Source organism: Manacus candei, unplaced genomic scaffold (assembly GCF_025592945.1).
Source record: "Manacus candei isolate 608988 ecotype Guabito, Panama unplaced genomic scaffold, ASM2559294v1 h1tg000056l, whole genome shotgun sequence".
Taxonomy (NCBI): domain Eukaryota; kingdom Metazoa; phylum Chordata; class Aves; order Passeriformes; family Pipridae; genus Manacus; species Manacus candei.
In genome coordinates, this window is record NW_026138104.1 from 8,303,887 (window position 1) to 8,325,230 (window position 21,344).

The 21,344-nt window shown below is 37.0% G+C and overlaps 1 protein-coding gene across 1 annotated transcript; it reads right to left on the reverse strand.

The window, feature by feature from the left end:
• Positions 1–1,753: 1,753 nt before the first annotated feature.
• On the reverse strand, positions 1,754–21,305 carry LOC127477688 (protein adenylyltransferase SelO-like). Its single transcript, XM_051802416.1, has 19 exons — positions 20,942–21,305; positions 19,653–19,771; positions 19,253–19,381; positions 18,458–18,522; positions 18,298–18,354; positions 18,100–18,198; positions 13,588–13,655; positions 12,811–12,898; positions 11,601–11,670; positions 10,914–10,986; positions 10,275–10,358; positions 8,136–8,265; positions 7,557–7,601; positions 7,388–7,469; positions 7,205–7,297; positions 5,728–5,807; positions 4,872–4,915; positions 2,421–2,500; positions 1,754–2,101 (listed from the first exon to the last, which is right to left on the reverse strand). Exons 1-19 carry the CDS (start codon positions 21,117–21,119, stop codon positions 1,979–1,981), a joined length of 1,707 nt encoding a protein of 568 aa, XP_051658376.1. The 5' UTR covers positions 21,120–21,305; the 3' UTR covers positions 1,754–1,978.
• Positions 21,306–21,344: the final 39 nt, after the last annotated feature.

Sequence of the window (21,344 nt, forward strand, 5' to 3'; positions counted from 1 at the left end):
AAGAGCATAAGAGCATGGACTGAGCACACCTGTTTGATTACCAGCCCCAGTATTGTTATTCCCATCTGTTCTTGCATCACTGCTCTGTTCATGTAATATGAGGGAAGAAGCAGCTCCAGAAAGACAGGTGGCAGCCAACGATTTCAGGGAATATATCATGAAACACAGTATTAATGTTTGCATTATCATAATAAACCATAATGATCAAAACCTGGAAGTGGAAAGGGACATGGTACCAAATGCTTGGAGATCTCCCTAATTGGAAACCAGGGCTCAAGCTGCAGTGCTGCTGCATTTCCCCTGCAGACACAAAAACATTCTTTAAATCATCACTTACTTGAGTGCAACCCACTCCCCCTTAGGTGGTAATGCTGACGTTCACACATTCCCTCACAATACCATTTTGCTTGGAATTGTCGAGAAGATGCATCAGTGCCAGGGTTTCAGTGGGCTGGAACACAGCCCAGTGCTAAAGGGTTTCAACAGGCCCCCAGCAGCCCAAACCTTTGGTCTGGAGGTGGTGCCAGCTCAAACACTGATCCCAGTGATCCAAGGAGAGCACTTTCTACCTGCACAAGGAATGCTAACCCAGGCTGAACTTGCCTAAGTTGCTTAAACTTCAGACTGGAACTTCAGAAAACTGTGAATATCTGTTTTGTGCCTCCCATTATGATACTATTTACATTTGAACAACTGCATTTACATTTGAACAGCTGTATATCTGAGGGGAAACCACCCTGAGTAATCATGTTGATTATAGCTAAGAAGTAAAGGCATTCAAATATTTTTTTAGTCCCTAAAAGATTTCTAATAATATAATTTTTTTTCCACACTATATTTCTAGAAATAGATTTGTGAAATTTTAATTATACCACTAATAGATCCTAAAACAATCTATTTGGGATTGGGAACAGACAAGGTTAACATCAAGAAGTAATAAGCCCTCAGATAAGTGATTTTTTTCTGTAAATTTTCTAGCATAGTGTTAGACATGATTGCTGATGTATTAATTTTGCCTTAATTATACACTAAATTTTGTGGAACTAGAGTATCAAACAAGGATAAATAGCAAGACCTAGGGCTCAAAGACCTTTAAATACTTTCCCTGCAAGATTTTTGTAAGTTCCTTACAACATAAGGTGGCTGAATAGAAAAGCTATATTTACCTGACTACATACATAGTGAGATATTTCCAAGACAATCCTTTTCCAGATCCAATTGGTAAAATTTTCCTGAGGCTTTTTATGCATGCACCAACAATCTTTCTACTAGTATCAAAAGATACACTTTCAAAGAGCAGTGGCCCAGGCTTGATAGGCACCTGACACCAGCAAAGACACCAAAATTTATTCTGGGATAAGTCACTCCCAAGACAGACATCTTTGCTCACTATTTAACTGAATTTTCTTTAAATCTCTATTGTCAGTTTAATGGGACAAAAGAAGATCAGAAAGAGAAAAAATGTCAAGGTATAAGTGTAAGATGATCCCCTGTGCCAGCTCTGCAAAAGACTTAAGAAAATGTATGTCTGCAGAATGCAATGATATTTGACCAGTGCGTAACAGCAAGAAGAAAATTAATCAAAATACCACATTATTAAAACTAGCTTAGATGGATTTTAAATTGATCAGTCAGTAAAAGCTATTGAGACCCACCTGATCAGCTAAGAATTCTGAGAGGTTAAGTGTGACAGCTTGGCAGAACTTAAATATTGTTACTCAAAGTAATGCACAGAAGAATGTGAAAGGCAGAGTTATCAACACCAATATAATTGGCTGATGCAACCACACATACTGATCCATTTCCTTAATCTTCAGACTTCAACAAAAATTGGTCAAGACCTTGTCTTGCCTAACAAAGTAGCAGATTCCAGTCCACAAAGTATAAGGGAGAAGAGTTCTTGTGGCTTGGTCCATTAATCCTATTTGAAGGCCTGAGCTTCGACCTGAATCATTTTTCTTCCTTGTTCAAATTTCTCTCAGGATGAACAGCTTACTTTCAGATCCTTGGCCCAAGCTGGGGGGCGCAGGGAGTAGCCTGCTCGCTCTGCAGCCTCCTGTCTCTGGAAGGGATGTTGTAAAACCTGCTCGAGGAGACGGACCTGGAAGCAATGAAAAATGGGTACGTTTTTATACAAAATGTTTTTCTGCAAACAAGAGAAGTTTCTTCCACCACCCTCCTGGTTCCAGAAACTATCACATGAATTGCTTACTATTATTAGTACTACTATTAATATAGTCACTACTATTTATAATTAACGCTATTAATAATTTTGTTAATATTTTAAATTGTAATTGGTGTTAGATAGTACAATGTGGGTCAAAGTGTAGTACAGTTCAAAGTGTAAATGGAAAAACTGTTCCCTTAGCTATTATGCCAATTATTATTAAATATGTCAAGAAAAAAAGAAATAATTTTACCTCAGAGAAATCATTCAAATTAGATTTTTGCACTGCTGATTCTGCCATCCAATTCCTAAGTATGTATCTCGGATTAACAGCTGAAACCAAGAGTAAATCATGTTAAATTTAGTTAGACATATTCAACAAAAGGCAAATACAGTCACTGAAACATGTCATTGAAATCTTCAAGAAGGTTTAATTTGCAGATCAAGAAAAAAAGCATAAAAAGGAAAAGGAATTAATCAATCTATTTATTTTTATGAGTTACTAAAAGGATTTTTTTAAACTTGTACAATCAGTAATGCCAAAGTGCCAAACAAAAATTAGAATGGTAAAGAACATGACATTGATATATAAAGAATTTCCCATTAAGAACACAGCAAACTTCTCAAGTGTGATGAGTTTACCATGGCCTAGGTTCCTGCTACATTGCTGGAAAGCATATTTCAATGCTGTCAATACCTTCCTGGAGATCATAAAAATGAATATTTTATTACTTATTTTAAAAAGTAATTATTAAGATATCCATTAAAGTATATGTACTTAGATACTCCTATATCATATAACAGAAGTTTAGCCATAAAGGCCTTTAATGTTGCATTTCAATTGTATTTTTTATAAACTACTTTTTCAACTTTCCTTTTAATCTCTCTTTTAATTTTTCTAGCCAAGTATTTGATTTAGTTCAGTAAATAGATTTTCAATAGTAAAGTGTGTTAACTACTTAAAAAGAATATTTTAAAGGTGAAAAAGTTAACATATGACTCATATAAAAAATTATAATTTACATTAAAACCGTGAGTCATATTAGCAGGAGAATATTTGTCTCAGAAATATATTCTTAACCATTGCAAATTGACAAGTTTCACAGTAGAGTTAAAAATATCTGTAATTAACACAAGTGACAAGATAATTATGAAAGAGTAAGACAAGCAACATAAGAAAAGGACAAAGCAAAAGAAATTTTGTGGCCTTATAAGCACTTTTTTTTACAAGCTTTTTTTGTAAAGAAATACAATTATAGACTTGGATTGTCAAAACTTTTTGATCAACTCCTTAGGAGTTGAATTTAGGCAGTATAAGATAAAGTACTACTAAGAACTGAAAACTAAATAAAGGGAGGAAAAAAATAAAAATAAGTGGTCAACTTCAAATGATTCAAGGCAATGTACTTTGAGAAGTGAGGTATCTTATGACACATACTAACAATTAGGGAAAGATAATGAATAACGAGGTGCTAACAGCAAAATATTCAACGTCAGCCAAAGACAGCAATACACAATTTAGGTGTGACTTCCCAAACCATATAAAAATCTGAAGACCCACAACGGTTTTGTCTTTAAAGTGAAATGCTGGGTAAAAATGCAGAGTTGACTGTGTTGAGCCAGATTTCTGCTGCAAGTTGTACTGACAAGGGACAGCTGTTACAAGCAAATCCTTAAACAAACAAACGAAAAGAAAAACCGAACAATTTTAAAGAGACCACAGGGGCATCTGAGTGATCTATTTAAATGCATGGATGTAAAAATGCAGTACCTTTGCCATTCTGTGTTTAGAATGACTTGGAGCATCAAAGCATCTTCCTCTGCCTTCTATGACTAGATAGTCCTTTCACAAGGAGTTTTTTCTCCGGGTGAAGAAAAAAAAGTGGGTGCCTATCAGAAACCTGAATTCTGTATAACATGTTGAAAGGCTCTGGGCATATTTCAACAGAAGACAAATCTTGGTCCATTGAGCCAGTACAGGATGCCTACCAGAACCCTTCTTGTCACTGAAGGTTCATCACCAGACAAGACCAGTGTTCTGAGCAATGCAAACCAAGACATTCCCAGACTGCTGAAGGAAGGAAGTGCAGATAAAAATGATGTTACTTGCACTCAGGAAAAGCTGATACAGCAAAAGAGGAAGAGGAAGGGCATCTCTCACAAGGAAATCAAATCCCAGGGGCCCTTTCAGGAAGCACCCCACTTTACAATGAAGAGTTACAACTTGGGCGGCAGCCACAGCATTCTCACACACTTAAGACTTCAAGCCACTGATCTGACTGTGACTGTATTCATAATGGAAGGGATTTGTGTCTGACCAATTTCTTCATAAACACAGACAATTAAATTAAGGATTTATTATTTTAAGGAGGGGAAAGGCAAGATACCTAAGGAGGAAGTGAGCCTCACTGTAGCCAAGGAATTTCTTGGTCATTTGGCTTATGTAAAAAGTACATACATATTCACAGGTGTAGCCATACACACATGGCTAAATTCTAATCACAAGAGTGGATGAAAGCAGAGACAGCCACAATGAATGTACAGTGTTACAAGACTTGCAGCTGTGTAATGAGAGTTTCTCCCATTCGGAAGAACAGTACATTTTAGTTCTTCCTGACAGGAAAAATAACTAACACTAAAGAAACCTTTGTAAAGAAGTATTTGTCATTTTCAATTATCCAATTCCTTTGGATCCTTTACTTACTTGTCATTCTTGTTCTTCTTTTGCTGTCTGAATCACCCTTGTTACTATACATGGAAAACAAACCAAAAGAAGAAAAACAGAAAGTGCTTTTAGCTAATGAGGATTATGCCGATTTATTTTTAGAAATATCTTATCTGACTTTCATTAAAATCATTAAGTGTTCTGCTTTTGTGTTCAGTGGAAGCAGGTGTGAATCTCTAAGAATGATTAGACTTGGAAAAGACTGTACCCCTTCTTGTAGGTTTTGTATCCTGTATTAATTTTTCCTAAGAATTGTATTTACTGAATAAAATTTCCAAGTACATGATATATGTGTCTTTTCACTACTATTAGCCATACATACCATATACGACTAAGAAAAACACATTACATTCTTTATTAAGACAAAAGAATCAGTGTTCCTATCTATGCAACATCAGCATTTTCCAAACACAGTCTGTGTATTCATGACTGTTCAACTTCCATCTGCTGTCATCATAAAGCAATGTTATTACATATTAAATATATATGTATGTTACCAGTAATTAAACACTATTCATTCCTATGTATTTGCAAGGCCTGTTTGTGATTTTTGGACTGAATCTGTAGGATTCAGTATTTTAACAAAAATTGTTAACCAAAAAATCTCATAAAAATACAGACCACTCCTCCCATGTAATTTTTATGTAGCTGTATGTCAAAACAGAACTACAAGAGTAATTATTATCAAATCCAGTACAATCTAGAACCAAAAAAGGCATATAAAACCATGTTTGGGCGAGTTTATTAGACCCACCAAAGATTATGAAAAAGCACTGCAAATTATTAAATTTGCCTGATTCTGGCAAATACACACTTGAAAATGCATCAGACTTACCGTTTTAATCTCAAGAGGTACATAGTAACCCATTCTGAAAATAATTTGTGTTTACTCAGATCCTGGAGAGTCCAGAACTCCTAAAGAGAAAGAAACAGTTAGAGGCAGGTAATCAGAATTTTCATCCTGTTAAGCAAAATCCAAAGTAAGCAAAAGAAAACTGTGGTTTAACCCCAGCTGGCAACTAAGCCCCACATAAACACTCGCTCACTCTTCCCTTCAGTAGGATAGGGTAGAGAATCAGAAGGTTAAAAGTAAGAAAACTCATGGGTTGAGATAATAAAAGTGTAGTAATTGAAACAATTTAATAATAATAATAATATAATAATAATAATAATAATAGTAATGAAAAGAAAAATAACAAAAGGAGAGACAAATAAAACTGAAGAAAAACAAGTGATGCAAATGAAAAACAACTGCTCATCAACCAATGCCCAGCCAGTTCCCAAACAGTGGCCCTCCACCAGTTTTCCCCTACTTTATTTGCTGAGCATGACACCATATGGTGTGGGATATCCCTATGGCCAGTTCAGGTCAGCTGTCCTGGCTCTGTGCCCTCCCAGCTTCCCGTGCACCCCCAGCCTCCTCACTGGCAGGGCACCCAATTATTACTTGCCTAGTATTTCACTCCAATTCAAACATCTGAGCTATATTTCCACTTCTAAAGATTGCACTAAATCCAGGTAAAAATTTTATCTCTTTTAAATATTTTCATCTCTTTTAGGGTTGTACGTGGTCCCGAAGAATATGTTTAGGCTGAGCTAGCAGCAACACAGGATAGGATAGCAGGCTGAGCAGGAAACTATAGCAAAATGTGTTCTTATGCTTTAAGTTAAATTTAAAACCAATCTTGTGCTCAAGAAAGGGCAGAGGCCACTCTGAGCAAAGGGTTGTAGCAGGAGTTTATGACGAGATGGGACCTCACTTATCATTACATACCATGACAAGCTGATGGGCCTGAGAGCAGAGGTTTAGGCCACCTCGTAAACCCATGTTAGGAATAATTCAGTTGACCTAAGTTTGAAATTTTCTTTATGAGCCCTGTCCAACTTCACTTGTTGGACAAAAGGTATTCTTAAGCAAAACAACAAAAAAAGGGAGGGGAGGGGGAGGAAAGGTCTTCGTAGCAGATCCCCTTAAATGTGGAGAAAATCACATTCCCACCCGTGTATAAGAATTTATGACTACTCATATTGGACCTGTACCAGAGGATGAAAATCTGACTTCATCACTCTTCATTAATGCACCTTCCATTAGCACTTCTCATTAACATATCCTTCATTACCAGACACAGGCTTAACAAGGGGTAGTAGCATGACACAGATGTATTAGACTTACTCTCCCTTCATAATGCTACAATGACGTATTTCCCAGATAAATCAGGCTTGAGACATCCTCTAGTATATCAGGGTAATGTCCAACTTGATTTACTCGTTCTATATTAAGTATTCTTAAAACTAGGTGCTTGTATTAATACCTCAGGAATATGGAGCTCCCTTAACTGGTCTTCAGTAATTTCGCTCAGTTCTCGAAATGTCATTGTAAAATCAGCCTTGGTATCTTCCATAATCTAGTGAAATAAAGATCCTTCTATTAGTGCTTTTCAAGTATGGGCTATCAGTTCAGATGTTTGCCAACAAAATTAGCAAAGGAAACTCACTTTCAAGAGGAAAGCAATCAAATAGTTATCATTCTCATTCTCCCCAAGAAGACCCAATTTTGCTTTGAATAGTTCTGTGAAACTGAAAATAATAACAAAGTTAGGAAATTTTTACATAATATAATTTATAGTACTGTGATCAGAAGGTTTGAGTTCTGAAACCGCATACCGGCTGTAATAGCGCTCACCATACCCCTCCAAAATCTGGGAAGCTCTGCAAAAACAAAAGAAATGTCAAGTTCTATTGAACTAAAATGCTACTCTGGGTAAAATCATACTGTGTTACTAAACAAAGAAAACTACTTCTGACTGATATCTCAGAAACACTGATATTCTGAATCATCTGGGATCCATCCTTCATAGAAGAATCTTTACAACAGGCTATTAAAATACCACCTTGTTACTTCAGAAGGATGCATGGTCTTCATAAGTAAGCATCTTAAAGAATGAGCTAGACAAAACAGAAAACTAGAGGCAAAGGTCCTACCTTAGTGAAAGGAGAATGAATCACACAAGATCTAGTATCTCTTTGTGGTCCTATTTTGCTATTATTTATGACCAGTCAACACCTTTCTCCCCTCCCTCCAACCTTATTCCAGCCAATAATTAATCCAGAATCAATTTCCACTTTAAAAAAAAAAAAAGATTTTAAAAGCTAATATTTTTCTTTCCTATGCATATGGTGATTAGAGGGTCTCCCATCTCACTACTTCTTTTAAGCATTAAGATATTTTTAAAGATTACTTACAGATGCTTTTGCCTGGGATCCAATAAAGGTTTTAGGGCTTGTAAGAGCTTGCTCAGATTAAATAGCCCAACATTTGCCTGATTTCCTATTTTATATCTCCTTTCATCATCAGATGTGTTTGGAACAAAATCTGTTTCAAACAAAACACTGCTTTTCCATAACAGAGTAATTACAATAAACAATCAATGTTAAAATATTGAGAGTGAACTCATAAAAGACCTAAAGCTACTAAATATTTAAAGTCAGATCACAAGGATACTTATTTACAGTGATTTAACTCAAGATCTATTAGTTGCAAATCTAAGGAATATATCCTTCGCACACAAGTTCTTAACAAGTGACATTTTCCTACTTGAAGATACAAAATAAATTCAATGTTTAAACAGAAAAAGACTATTTTTACATTAAAAACAATGTCTTTTACACTTAGAAACAATGTTTTTTCTACATATAGCACTACTATTTAGCAAACAGATTAAACAAAAAAATGTTCAACTAGATTCAGGATTTATAAGTATTTCTGTAAAAGTCACATGTATAATAAACATGTATTTCATAGGACACCTAAGCAAGATTTTTTTCAATTGTACAAGCAACCTTTATGTATTCACATAAAAATTAGGGCTAATGTGTTCCAGTATGCAAATCCATTATTTGGGAGATAACAAATACATGCTTTGCAAGTTATAAGTATCCAGAACTAAAACATATGCCTATCTACACAGTCTGAGTGGATGTAGCATGAATTCCTTGCTCAGATCAAATGCAGGTAAGCTGATCAATGCACACAGCACTGCCTGAGTCCCCAGAGGACACTGACAATAAACAGAGCATTAAGGTAGAGACCTGTGACACATCTGTCAGATCTGGTAAGTGGTTCAAATCTGAATTTTAACTCTAAAGACTTTCATCTGGCTCTAGGGTGCACTGTCTGTGGCTGGGACGGAGTAAGTTTTCTTCTCAGCAGCCTGTAGGGCACAGTGTTTTAGACTTGTGACTGAAACGTTGATAACACACCAATGTTTTACACGTTGCTGAGCGCTGCTGGCACAGCATCAAGGCCTTCTCACTCTGCAGCCCCAGAAAGTTTGGGTAGGGGTGGCCAAGAGACTCAGAGGGGACACAGCTGGGACAGCTGACCCCAGCTGACCAAAGGGATATTCCATACCCTATAACATCATGCTCAGCAATTAAAACTGGGGGTAGTTTTTCAAAGGCAGCTGTCACTCAGGGACCAACTCAGCATCTGTGTGGTGATGGGAGGTGGTGAGTAATTGCCTTTGCAACTTGTTGGTCGCCCCTGTCCCTTTTTTTTTGCTCTTTGCTTATTCATTCAACTGTCTTTAACTTGACCCATAAGCTTTTTCTCATCCTTGCTTTTCCAATTCTCTCCCTCATTCTGCAGCAGGGGAGAGTGGACAAGTGGCTTGTGGTCCTTAATTACCAGCAGGGGTCAACCCACCAATAATAGAATATTCAATATATAATAATATATAATAATAATTCAGTACAGTAAAAACAATATGACATTTATTCTCATGAGATTTCCTTAATTTGAGGCTGCAAGCTCATGAAAACACACGGTGAGATAATCACTGCTGGTTCTGAAGCTTACTCAGGTACAACCTCTAAACAATAATCTAATAATACGCATTTATGTACATACTGGACTTATATATATCAATCTCAGACGGGGTTCATACTTTCAAAGAAAGGTTGTGTAGGTTTGATTAGTTTTCTTCAAACATATAATTAGCTGCTGTGACTATAAAGCTAGAGCTTGATGCATGCAAAATTACTGTATTCCACTTTTGCTTTTGGCTACTTCCAGCAATATCTAACTTTTAGTTTTCTAAGGTTCTGTTGTAGCATCTATTCAACTGATGAAGTTCAAGTGGAAACATTCTCATGAAAATTGATTTAACATTAATATTTCATTAATGCAGCCTGCATAGTCTATCACGAAACTGGCCACTGGTACAATTTTTTCCCCTAAAGCTCTTCAAACAATACATATGCTTAGGATTTTTCTGCTAATAATGTTAGGAGTTTTCATGCACATTGAAACTGCATAATTTAATAAAAAGAATTCATTTTAAGTAAAAAAAAAATAAAATTAAAACCAGGTGCTACACTCACTTGGGTCATAGGACTCCATAAATCCAAACGGACCATAATCTATTGTTATGGACAATAAACTGAAGTTATCTGTATTGCACACACCTACAAAAAGGAGAAACAAAAGTTAAAATTCCACCTGACCCCGTAGCCTGTAGGAAATTTGCTGTGAAACAGATCCACTGAAATTTGCTGTGAAACGGATCCACTGAATCTGAGAACCCTGGAGCGGCTACTTTTGAGCAACGAGGCTCTGGAAAATCAGCTGCTCGAAGCCGGAGGAGGAAGCGCTGGGTGCGTTCCCCGCTCCCCGCGCCAGGTGGCGCCGGTCCCCCTTCGGTCCCCTCCGGGCGGAGCCGGATCGGGGAGCATCGCTGGACTTTGTCTTTGATAACAGAAACCCGGAGCAAAGGTGGGCAGCACTGTACCCTACGCACTGTAAGAGGCCGGGTTTTTATGCGGATGGATCGAATTCAGAGCAGTTAAACTTGTACAGGACATCGACACGTTGTCTTTATACACGGGACTGTGGCAGCAGTTCTGGGAATTCACGCTCCCACCAGGAGACAGCAGAAGAACTGAAGACGAAAGTGAAAAATAAACCCCATTTTTAAGCATATGATTATAAAAAGTCCCTCCTGTAAAGCCAATGAAGCTTACCATGTGCAAACCCCACAGACATCCACAATGCAATCAGATTTGCAGTCTCTGATACGACTGTAGAGAAAAATTCCTAAAATCAAATACATCTTTTACTTCAAGTCCTCTGTATCAAAAATAGTAAATGACATAAACATTTTATTCACCTTAGAAATATGTAATATATTCTATTTTAAAAATTTATATCTCTCTCCGTCAGGACTTTTCATTCACATTCTAAATTATGTGAGTGCATAATAAACTTATCCAGCAAAGACTATAGTTAAGTAAGTATTTACAAATGTCCTAAAAGAAATTAAAAACTAAAATTAAAAAAAAATACACTCTATATACTAGCCTGTATACTAGAATATATTGTATATACTACTTTTATACTAGAAAAACTTCATGACCACTGCTCACTCAAAATCTGAGCAGTACGAGAACAAAAAATAACAGAAAATGGAAGCTTCACAATAAACATTTCCGTAACGAAAAGTGGTAAAGAATGTTCACATTTGATTTTGAGAAAACAAAAAAATCAAGAAGCAGATTTTTACTGCAAAGAATTAACAAACTTTTGCTAATAAAATCTGGAAGCTTACTGCAAAATTTAAAACCTTTTAAAAGTTGAAACTCTGAAGAGCGTTGTGTAATTTTTGCTCACGTGTTTGTGGAAATTAAAAATAACTTTTAGAAAAGACTTACCAGATATCTATTTGAATCATTCATAGCTATTGATGGAAAATGTTCCTGGATGATAAAGTCCAGTAATCTTCTGTAATAGGAGAGGTAGAATTCTTTAAACAAAACTGGTACTTTTAGAACTCATCATTCAAAATTCTTGTTTTCAAACAGCAAACTGCTAATCAACACCTTGCCACAAATAGTTATTAGAAAACTTAGTCTATTTATTCCAATGAGTATGGGATTAAGCTCTTCCAAATGCTTAGAGATAAAACCTAACCCTAAGGTTCCAGTCATAAACACAGCTGGAGATTGCCACACAGAGTAAAAATTATTTCCACACATTAAACCTCCAGAGCAGAACAGGATCTGGTTTTGCATGCAGCAATATCCATTTTTCAGGAAAATAGAGTTTGCATATGCAAAAAAAAAATGTATACAATTACGAGGAATAATTCTTCACCAGAATTCTCAAAAAGTAAATTTTATGGCTGAATTCTTTAACCAAAAAATACTTTAACCCAAAAAAAACCCCAAACAAAACTTAAAAGCAGTTCCCTAATTCAGTCTTTCAGTTTTACAATAAAAATCTGCTGAGATTAAAAAATAAAAGAAAACAAAACAAAGAATAGTAGCTGTGTAGAGTGATGTGGGAAATTAAACTGAATTATCAGTTACTACAATGTACAACTGCTGTTATGAGTTATTCCTCATTTGTGAGCATCCCAGAGCAACTTCTAGTGCTCCTTTTAAATATTTACAGTAGATCTAAAAATTTGCCACGCTGAGAGGCTTAAAACTGTGCAATGATTTCTTACCTAGCATACTTCTCTAATTCTGCCCGTTTCTGGAGAGCACACTTTATACAACATACTTATGCTAGTGATTTATTTCATATTTCTGTTAATTTAGCTTCACAGACAACTACGAAAAATGTAGGAACTTATACTTTCAATTTACAAATCTTTCCAAAGCAAACAACTCCTCCCTAGTGCTTAGTTACCAGAGTTATTTCAGCTACAAAACCTTTCTCATTTTGTAAGACCCAGGCTTTTTACCCTGATGAGGTATCTTTTGAATGCTGGTTTAAAAATAGCAGGTTACCTTCCTAAATTATGTAATCTTACTTTCTAAATAATTTATGTCTAAATTCCAAGTGTATACATGCATTCTAATATATATTCAGTTGTTGAGAAAACTACTACAGTTACTATGGAGATTAAATTCAAACCTTTGTAAATCCAGTTCCCCCGAATGAGCTAAGATTTCTAAGGATCCTATACGAAACCATGACTTGGCAAGGCGTAGCACTATTGCACCTTAAATATAGAGACATATGTGTTTAAATGTAAACAGATTATCAGCAAAATAAAACAGTTGCATAGTAAAAGCCATCATGTGTTGTTTCTATAGACACAGAATTTATATATGCACAGTTAAACTGGTATTTTTGTAAGTATGCTTAACACGTAACAGATGAATATGTGTAATGTATAATATTACTTCACTACACATACATTTTTAATGATAAAGCTTAATTTGCTATACCAGTAACCATAAGCAAAATTCTGTTAGTGCATTAATACTAGAATTACTCCAGAGACGGTAGGAACAGAGAAAGAACCAACATCAACAGATTTTGCCCATATTGTGCCATCCCACTCTTTTTCAGAGCAGGTGTAGATAATGTAGCAATGGCACAGCCACTGTAGCATTCCCACCACCCCAGTACAGCTATTGAAACAATGGAAAATTTTCCTATATCATTTTTGTAATGGCAAGTGAAAATGAAAATTATATTCCTGCAACACATATGCCACAATCATAGAAGACCTGTTCATAGGGCTTCATCTCTTCAACCAAGATATGTTTCAGGCTGATTTTCCCAGGACAAGTTTTATATCTCAGTAAATGAAATTAAACCCATTTAGTACTTTTTATTACACCTTTTTGCATGGAGAATGAAGTGACAGCATTGTAACACATTATTTCAAAATATGTTCATTACCTCTTTCTTTCTTAATGTTTCCATTGTAAAACTGGTCTCTCCACACATCATCATCACTTACAACTAAGCTGTAATGCACAAGAAATGAACATTAAAAAGTTATCTCAGCAAAAATAATTTGCAATTAAGTCATATTTTATATAAATTCATTTTGTTCATAAAAAGAAATATCTTTTTGATGGCATAGCTCTGTATTTTAAAATGACATAGGCAAAGAGTAAGCCAAGGCTTATCAAGGTTCATTAGCAAGGTGCATTTATTTTGTACTTAATATAATGTTGTCCAATTTTCATTATTCACACTGTTCATGGCAAGAGGGTTGCACTCAAAAAAAAACTGCATTCACTTGGAACCTCAGTGACTGATTAGTGTGATTATAACATTAAATGAGTCACAGTTTCCCTGAGGACAACAGCGAAATCTTGACAGAAAAATTAGACACCAAATTGTTGCATCAGACGGAGGTTGCCCTTTACATGAGACAAAACTGTTGTCTCAGGAACTGGGAACAGATCTAGGACGTTTAGCAATCAGGAACTTTTCAAGACACAAAAAAAGACATAATTCTAATGATACATTACAATTATCCCTTCTTCAGTGGTAGTAGTGCTTGGATTTTTAAAAACAATCTCTTCCTTTCATTTGCCTTGAAATTCTGCACATCCTGTACATTTTCATATTTACCCAAATACTGAGATTTGTGAGTGTTTGGAACAACTTGCTCTAAAATATTTCACAACTTACATTAATTTTATGAAACAAAATATGTAATTTCACTGTATTTTCTGTTAAATCAGGAAAAATCAATCCTCACAAACTATGCAAGGGTATCATGTTCCTCTAAGGTTAATAAGTAGGATGTTTCCATTCCAAAGGAATTGGGATGACTCTAACAATCCGGCAGAAGAAATGCTTGGTGCTATCTTCTGAAGGAGGTCTTATCCCTTCAATAGGCCAAGATGACTTCTTGTTCAAGAGTCTAGCAGCAGGATAATTTAGCTAATTTTGTATAATTTTTCTTTATCTTTGCTTGTTGAACTGGAAAATATTCTTTTATTCAGGAGTGACATGGACCTGCTGGAATGGGTCAGAGGAGGGCCACAAAACTGATCAGAGGGGTGGAGCACCTCTCCAGTGAGGACAGGCCGAGAGAGTTTGGGTTGTTCAGCCTGCAGAACAGAAGGCTCTGGGGAGACCTTTACAGCACCTTCAAGTACCTAAAGAGGGCCCACAGGAAAGCTGGAAAGGGACTTTTTGCAAGGGCTGTTAGTGATAGGATGAGGGAAATGGCTTTATACTGAAAGGGGTCAGGTTTAGATTACATGTTAGGAAGAAGTTCTTTACTCAAAGGGTGGTGAGACACTGCCCAGAAAGGTGGTAGATGCCCCATCCTTGGAAACATTCAAGGTCAGGTTGGATGGGGCTCTGGACAACCTGATCTAGTTGAAGGTGTCCCTGCTCATTGCAGGGAGGGCTGGACTAGATGACAATTAAAGGTCCCTTCCAACCCAAACAATGATTCCCTGATTCAAAATAGTTGGGTGGCATGCTATTTAATATTTAATGCAGCCACTTGTATATGCTGACTATTAGGGAGTTGAAGACAGCACAGAAAACAGAATCAAACTTTTCTGAAGGTACACAGCAAAGATCAAGAAGTAAACCTAATATTCCATTCATAAACATGACTGAAGACAGTCACAGTATTAAAATAACTCCCAAGAGTTAAATTTTGAGAGTACACTAGATTCAAGGTCTACATACTTAAGCATAAAATTTTAGAAAGAATTCAGTTGGACCAAAAATGTGGGGTATGCATACATAAATATGTACCAAAAAAATAATGAAATTTTCTGAATTCTTACACAGTGCAGTTGCTTGCAACAGCAACTGTGGCTTTGAAACTAAATTACTGTTATTACATTCAGTATTTTTGAAGATATCTAGTAGCTATTCAAATTGAATGTTCTGTTAACTGCAAAAAACAGGCAGTGAATTGTTCCAGAAGGTGGGAAAATGTATCTAGAAATCAATCTGCTCCCATTACTGGAGCTGTACTGATACAAGTAGCATTAGGATTTTTTTTTTAATTACTCATTTGAAACCAATTGGTATGTCTGTAGGATTGAGTACAAAAAACTCTGACATAAGTGAGGTGGAAGAAGAAAACCTTAACCCTTTAAAAGAAAATAAAAAATTTCAAATACAGGGAATGAATCTCAGATACTTACAAAATATTGTGTGTATCAGAGCACCAGGGGACAGGAGTCAGAATAATAATGCTAATAATAATGCTACTAAATTTTCCTATTTTTAACAGACCTCTGCCAGAAGGGTTGTTTCTTTTGACTCTGTAACTCTTAGCAGGCTCTCTGCAAAGTTTCTGTAGAATACCAGCACTTCTTTTATTGCTGACAAAAAATCCATAGGGGCATCAACATTTAGTTACCAATACAAGTTAATGGACATGCAACACTTAAGGGCTGGCCAGGTAGCTGAGCAGTCACATAAAGACACATTCCCACTGTAAAAGTAGTTTTCAAATCATCCCTTAGTTGGTAAGTACCATTACTGGAGAGAAGGCAGCAGCAGACCAGGTGTACAGTCAACCACAGGAAATGGAGCACCGAAATCGCTCTTACACCAAAGAAGCTTGGAACAGCACTCACAGAAGGATGGATGGATTATATCCCTCCCTACCCAGCTCTCACTTAAGGGCTGGACTTTACACTCCAAAATGCTCTGCCTGCTTTTTTGCATGAACATCAAGCCCTATGCAAGTAAAGACCACTCTGAAAACTATGCATATTAGCTCACTTTTTTGACCTAATGCATGACACTGCTCACTGCCAGTCCCAGTATGTGACTGAAATTGTACTGTATGAAGTGTTCTTTGTCTGGCAGCACAGTCATAAACTGTAGCACCCCATTGGGAACACAGTATTTAACATTAATAGAGCAAACCAACCTGCTGGGTGTTCTGGGATAAGCTGTAAGGCTTTTCCTCCCACTTCTGTCAAGATGTGACAAGACCTCTGTAAGTGCATCCCACCAGCCTCAGTACCACAGCTCCCCATTGGGAAGAATATGGATGTCAGCTGGGGTTTTTCCAAATTAGGTCTTGCAAACAGTCTGGAGATCTTGTTCAGCAGTTAAGAGAGCCAGGCATTTAACCAATCTGCCAGCAGAGAACTAAAGCACGCTGTGTGCTCAGTAGAATTTGCGCAGAGTTAAAGAGTACTCTCATACTAGTTTGGCACTGAACAATTTGTTGAGACGACAGCAAAGAGAGGCTATAACCTGCCTGATGCTTTCCTGCTGATATTCAGACAGATTTAAAGTTCTGCATTAACAGCCAACAGCAAAGGGTCTCAGGATGAAGTCAGTGAATAAACCATCAAAAATGTCTTTTACAAGCACTGCATTTCGACAGAGCAAATGTGATAGCACTAATGCTAGAGAGATTTGCAGACACTTTGCAAATACATGTGGCAGCTGAATACAGGCCTTTTCTGCAGAACATTTACTTTCTCTGAAGCCTTAAACGTTGGAGTACAGACTTGAGACTACTTAAAACACAAAATCGACTTGACATTTTAAACATGATAATCAGTTACCTGATTCTGAGAAGATCATCCAAATGAGTGAAGTATTAAGTCTCCTTTGATTCAAAGAGAATTAGTTTTGGAATTTTTTTTATAAAATCTCTTTGCTCAAGGAGTGTTTGCATAAATAAAGAATTGAGAGCAATTGCCTACATTCAGTACTACCTCCAGTATTAACATCTGTTCACTGACAATTTTTCCCACCAATCTTAAAATGTGCAACTGACTGACTATAACTAAAAAATAGCCACTTTCAACATTTTCCTAGTTGGTTGGATTCTAGGAAAATTTATTCAAATGTTTAACTTTAGTGTAATAAAAGACTCATTTATTAACCATGAAAAATGTCATTGATTATCCACATACACTAAAGGTATTATTACTGCTTACAGGGCAGGAATCCAGCCCTGCTGGTTTTGCAAGTCAGTGGTAAGAGAACAATTTCTTTGTATTTTAAAGAGACGAAACTCTTGATTGAAATATCATAAACTATGGAGAGGCAAGTTAGTGCCAGATATAATCACTCAATCTTAAGTTCCACTTTTTACTTTCTTTACAAGATGAGCCACATTTCAAACTAAGGTAATTCTGTTAAGACAGTCTTACCAGTGAACAACAGCTGCTTACCACTAGACACAGATAGTACACAATATTGTTTTCAAATGAAGCAGTACTTCAAAGCATAGCAGAGACAAAAGCGATGTGATTAATTGCTGGAGCTTATTATTATTGGAAAGTTTTATCCAAAAATCTATGGAACTGGAGGGATATATTTTGTTCTGATAGCACCCATATGAAAAGACCTATTGTCTTGGAAACTAACTGTCCTGCATTATTGATGCTCAGTGAAACTCAGTCACAAAATTACCTGTAAATGAAGATACTGTGAAATAGAAAAGAAAAATACCTAGCAGCTCTGCTTGTAGGAATTCCAAGATAGTGCATGGCCTCACTACATAAAAACTCTCTAACAGAAGAGCGAAGCACAGCTCTTCCATCCCCATTCCTACAAAGAACAGAGAAATAAGGAATAGGTCATAAAATCAAAGCAAATTTCAAAAAGAAAACATTCAATTTTGGTGTACACAGAACAACTGCAACTTACCTGGAGTATGGGGTCTTTCCTGACCCTTTCAACTGCAGTTCCCACCTCTCACCATGCCTGCAAAAATACCATTAGCATTTTTAACAGTACACCTTGAGCTATCCATCAATCAACTAAACTGAACATAGAGTTGAATCAGTCATTTAAAAAAAAGTCACACCTGTTTGTATATACTCCAACCAAGTGGGCTCTTCCATCCCCCAGCTGACCTGCCCAGGTACCAAACTGACAAAAATGAAAATCAAGTTATTTTCTTCTACCATTTATAACAGTTATACTTGAAACAATACAAATTACGTGTAGGTTCTCTGTGTTCTACACAATATAATGACACATTTTCTCACACAGTCATTATGAGGTTGATCCCTAAAGCTGTTATTTCCACACTCAAACCCATAATTAATCAGAAAACCACAGAAAAAGAATAATGGCAGTAATCCCCACTTTTTTTCACCTTCCAGCTATGATGTACAGGTACAGACCTGCCTCGCTTGTATAATGAGCCTTTAAACTCACATGGCTTGTTTTGGTATTTTTAATTGGAAATTACAAACCAAATTCTACCATTCTTCTCCATTAATAATTACACCAATTGCAATAAAGCTTAACTCTTATTAATCATGGTATTGCAGTGAGGCTCTGCCCTTCTTCACTCCTCTGAGCTGATAATACCTGTCACAAATCAGAGCTGGCTAAGCTGCAGGGGTGCTAAGCAGAGTCAGCAGCTAATGGAAGTCAAAAAGACAATTTGCTTCAGGAATAAACAGAAGCAGAGGAAGTAAACATGGTACTGAGAAAGAATAGTACAGTTTTCTTCCACCTGCAGCCCCTTATGAAAATCAAATCTGCAATCAAAATGTTAATAAGTGTTCATGTACTTACAGGTATTATCAAGGTATAATTCACATGGAAATGCTACATAATTCAACTTGGAAGAAATGAGTGCCACAGTTACCTGGTGACCCCCATATCTATGGGCCAATGGAACAGACCCAAGTATCACTTTCCCACCACTGACGAACTCAAGAAAATCAGATGTTCCTTTGACAGATATATCAAGATCCAAAATATTTTCAATAACTTCCTGGAGAAAAAAAGAATACAGTTAGTACTTGAAAATGATCGAATTGTCAGTGGTAATGAACATGCTTTCTCTACAGATTTTGTTACTAAAAGACAGTTCACAATATGTTTTATATATGCTTAAGTATATTTTAAATATGTTTAAAGTATATAGTGATGAGATGCTTTTACAATAAATAGCATATGAATATTAAAATACACTTTAAAATATACTTTAGTACACATATTAACAATCTCTACTAATTAAAGAGGAATAAAAAACAACAACCAACCTTTGAAACAGCTACCAGATGAACTCTAGATTTAAAAGGTGTAGGATAAACAATTGAAAAAATGCAGTTTCTCACATTACGGACATAATTTTCCTGGATCACATCAACTGGAAAAGGATCTGTAAACATGAAAGAGAGAAAAAATGTTTTTTAAAAATTAATCATATCTTTCTAATCAAATAAAAATAATTCAGAAACAACTAAAACTCAAGTACTTACCACAATCTATATTAAGCCTGCATGAAAAGCAAGCCCAAATAAATTTAGGTTTTTATTCTGTTTGGAATTTTTGAAAAGAAAGACTGAATTCTGCAGTTAAAAGTATCTAGCAGGGCATGCTATTTTTAAGATCTAAACCATATCTAAGCAGTTTCATATTGCACTACATTATATACAACCCTAAAAGACATTTATATGAGACAGAGTTCAGCTATTCCCATAGCTGAATGTAGTTCAGTGCTGCACAATGTAGTGCAACAGACTTAAGTCACTGTGCACCATTAACTGCTGTATATAGTCCATATGCAGCAATGATCACCATGTAACCTAAGAAACCCTATTAAGTCTTTTCTGAGCAATGTAAATAGTGAATGAAAGGCTCAGAAGACGTAGTTCTCGCTGTAGCATAACATATGTACTCAGAAGATGTGCTTCATTCTTCCTTCAGACTTATTCTGTGCCCCAATCCATGGTAAGAGAGGACAAATATTGTTTTAAAACACTTTACTAATACTGTGTGGTTTACCATCTTTATGGATTTTTGCTTGCAACAATCTTACAATTCCGCATTAATTATACAATCCTAATACTTTATAGACACTGTTTTGTAAAAATTTTGAGTTAGCATCTCTGGACCCTTACTGTTAACCATGTTTGTCAATACCTCTACTAACAAATCCTGTTATAGCCAGCTGACACAAGATTTATCACTGACTATTATTTCTTAATGCTCACAAGGAATTGTGTCACCTGATGAAATTAGTTCTGTAATGTTATCATACATATTACCATAATGATTACAGGCAATTCTGCGTGCCTGAGAGCTACAACGTTTTGTGTACTGCCAGTCAGGTGTCAGGTTATCAATTTTGCATTAAGTGGGACTCGGAAGAGAAAACACCAACCAAACAACCAAAAAAGCTCCTTACGGCCGGTCTGGTTTTAATTTTAGAAGTAGTATTTGTGTATATCAGGTCTTCACTTAGTTTCTGCTTGAGTAGCTGCCACAACCCACCAAGCAAGAGCCTCGGGGCAGGGCAGCGCACACAGCCGGGCAGGGCAGGCCGTACCTAGGAGGCTGTCGGAGGACAAGGCCCAGGTGCAGAGATCCGCCGCCCCCCGGCGCCGCGGGCACTGCCCCGGCTCGGGGCGGGAGGCGTTCGGGGCCAGGCAGAGCCCGCGGGAGCCGCACAGCGCGGCCACACAGCCCCACGCCAGACAGGCGGCCAGCCAGGGGGGCCACCACATGTCCCCAAACCTTCAGCGAGTCCCCAAAGACACTGGGCCTGAGGTCTCCCTCCTTCAAAGAGAAGGCGGCGAGAGGCGCAAGCAGTGCGCGGTGCCCGCTGCCCGGGCGTCCCCGCCGGCGCCCGGCCGGAGGGCGGTGGCGGTGCCCGCTGCCGGTGCCCGCTGCCCTCCCCGCCCGCCCCCGTGTTCCGCCGGCACCCCGCCGGAGGGCGGGGCTTCCGCGTC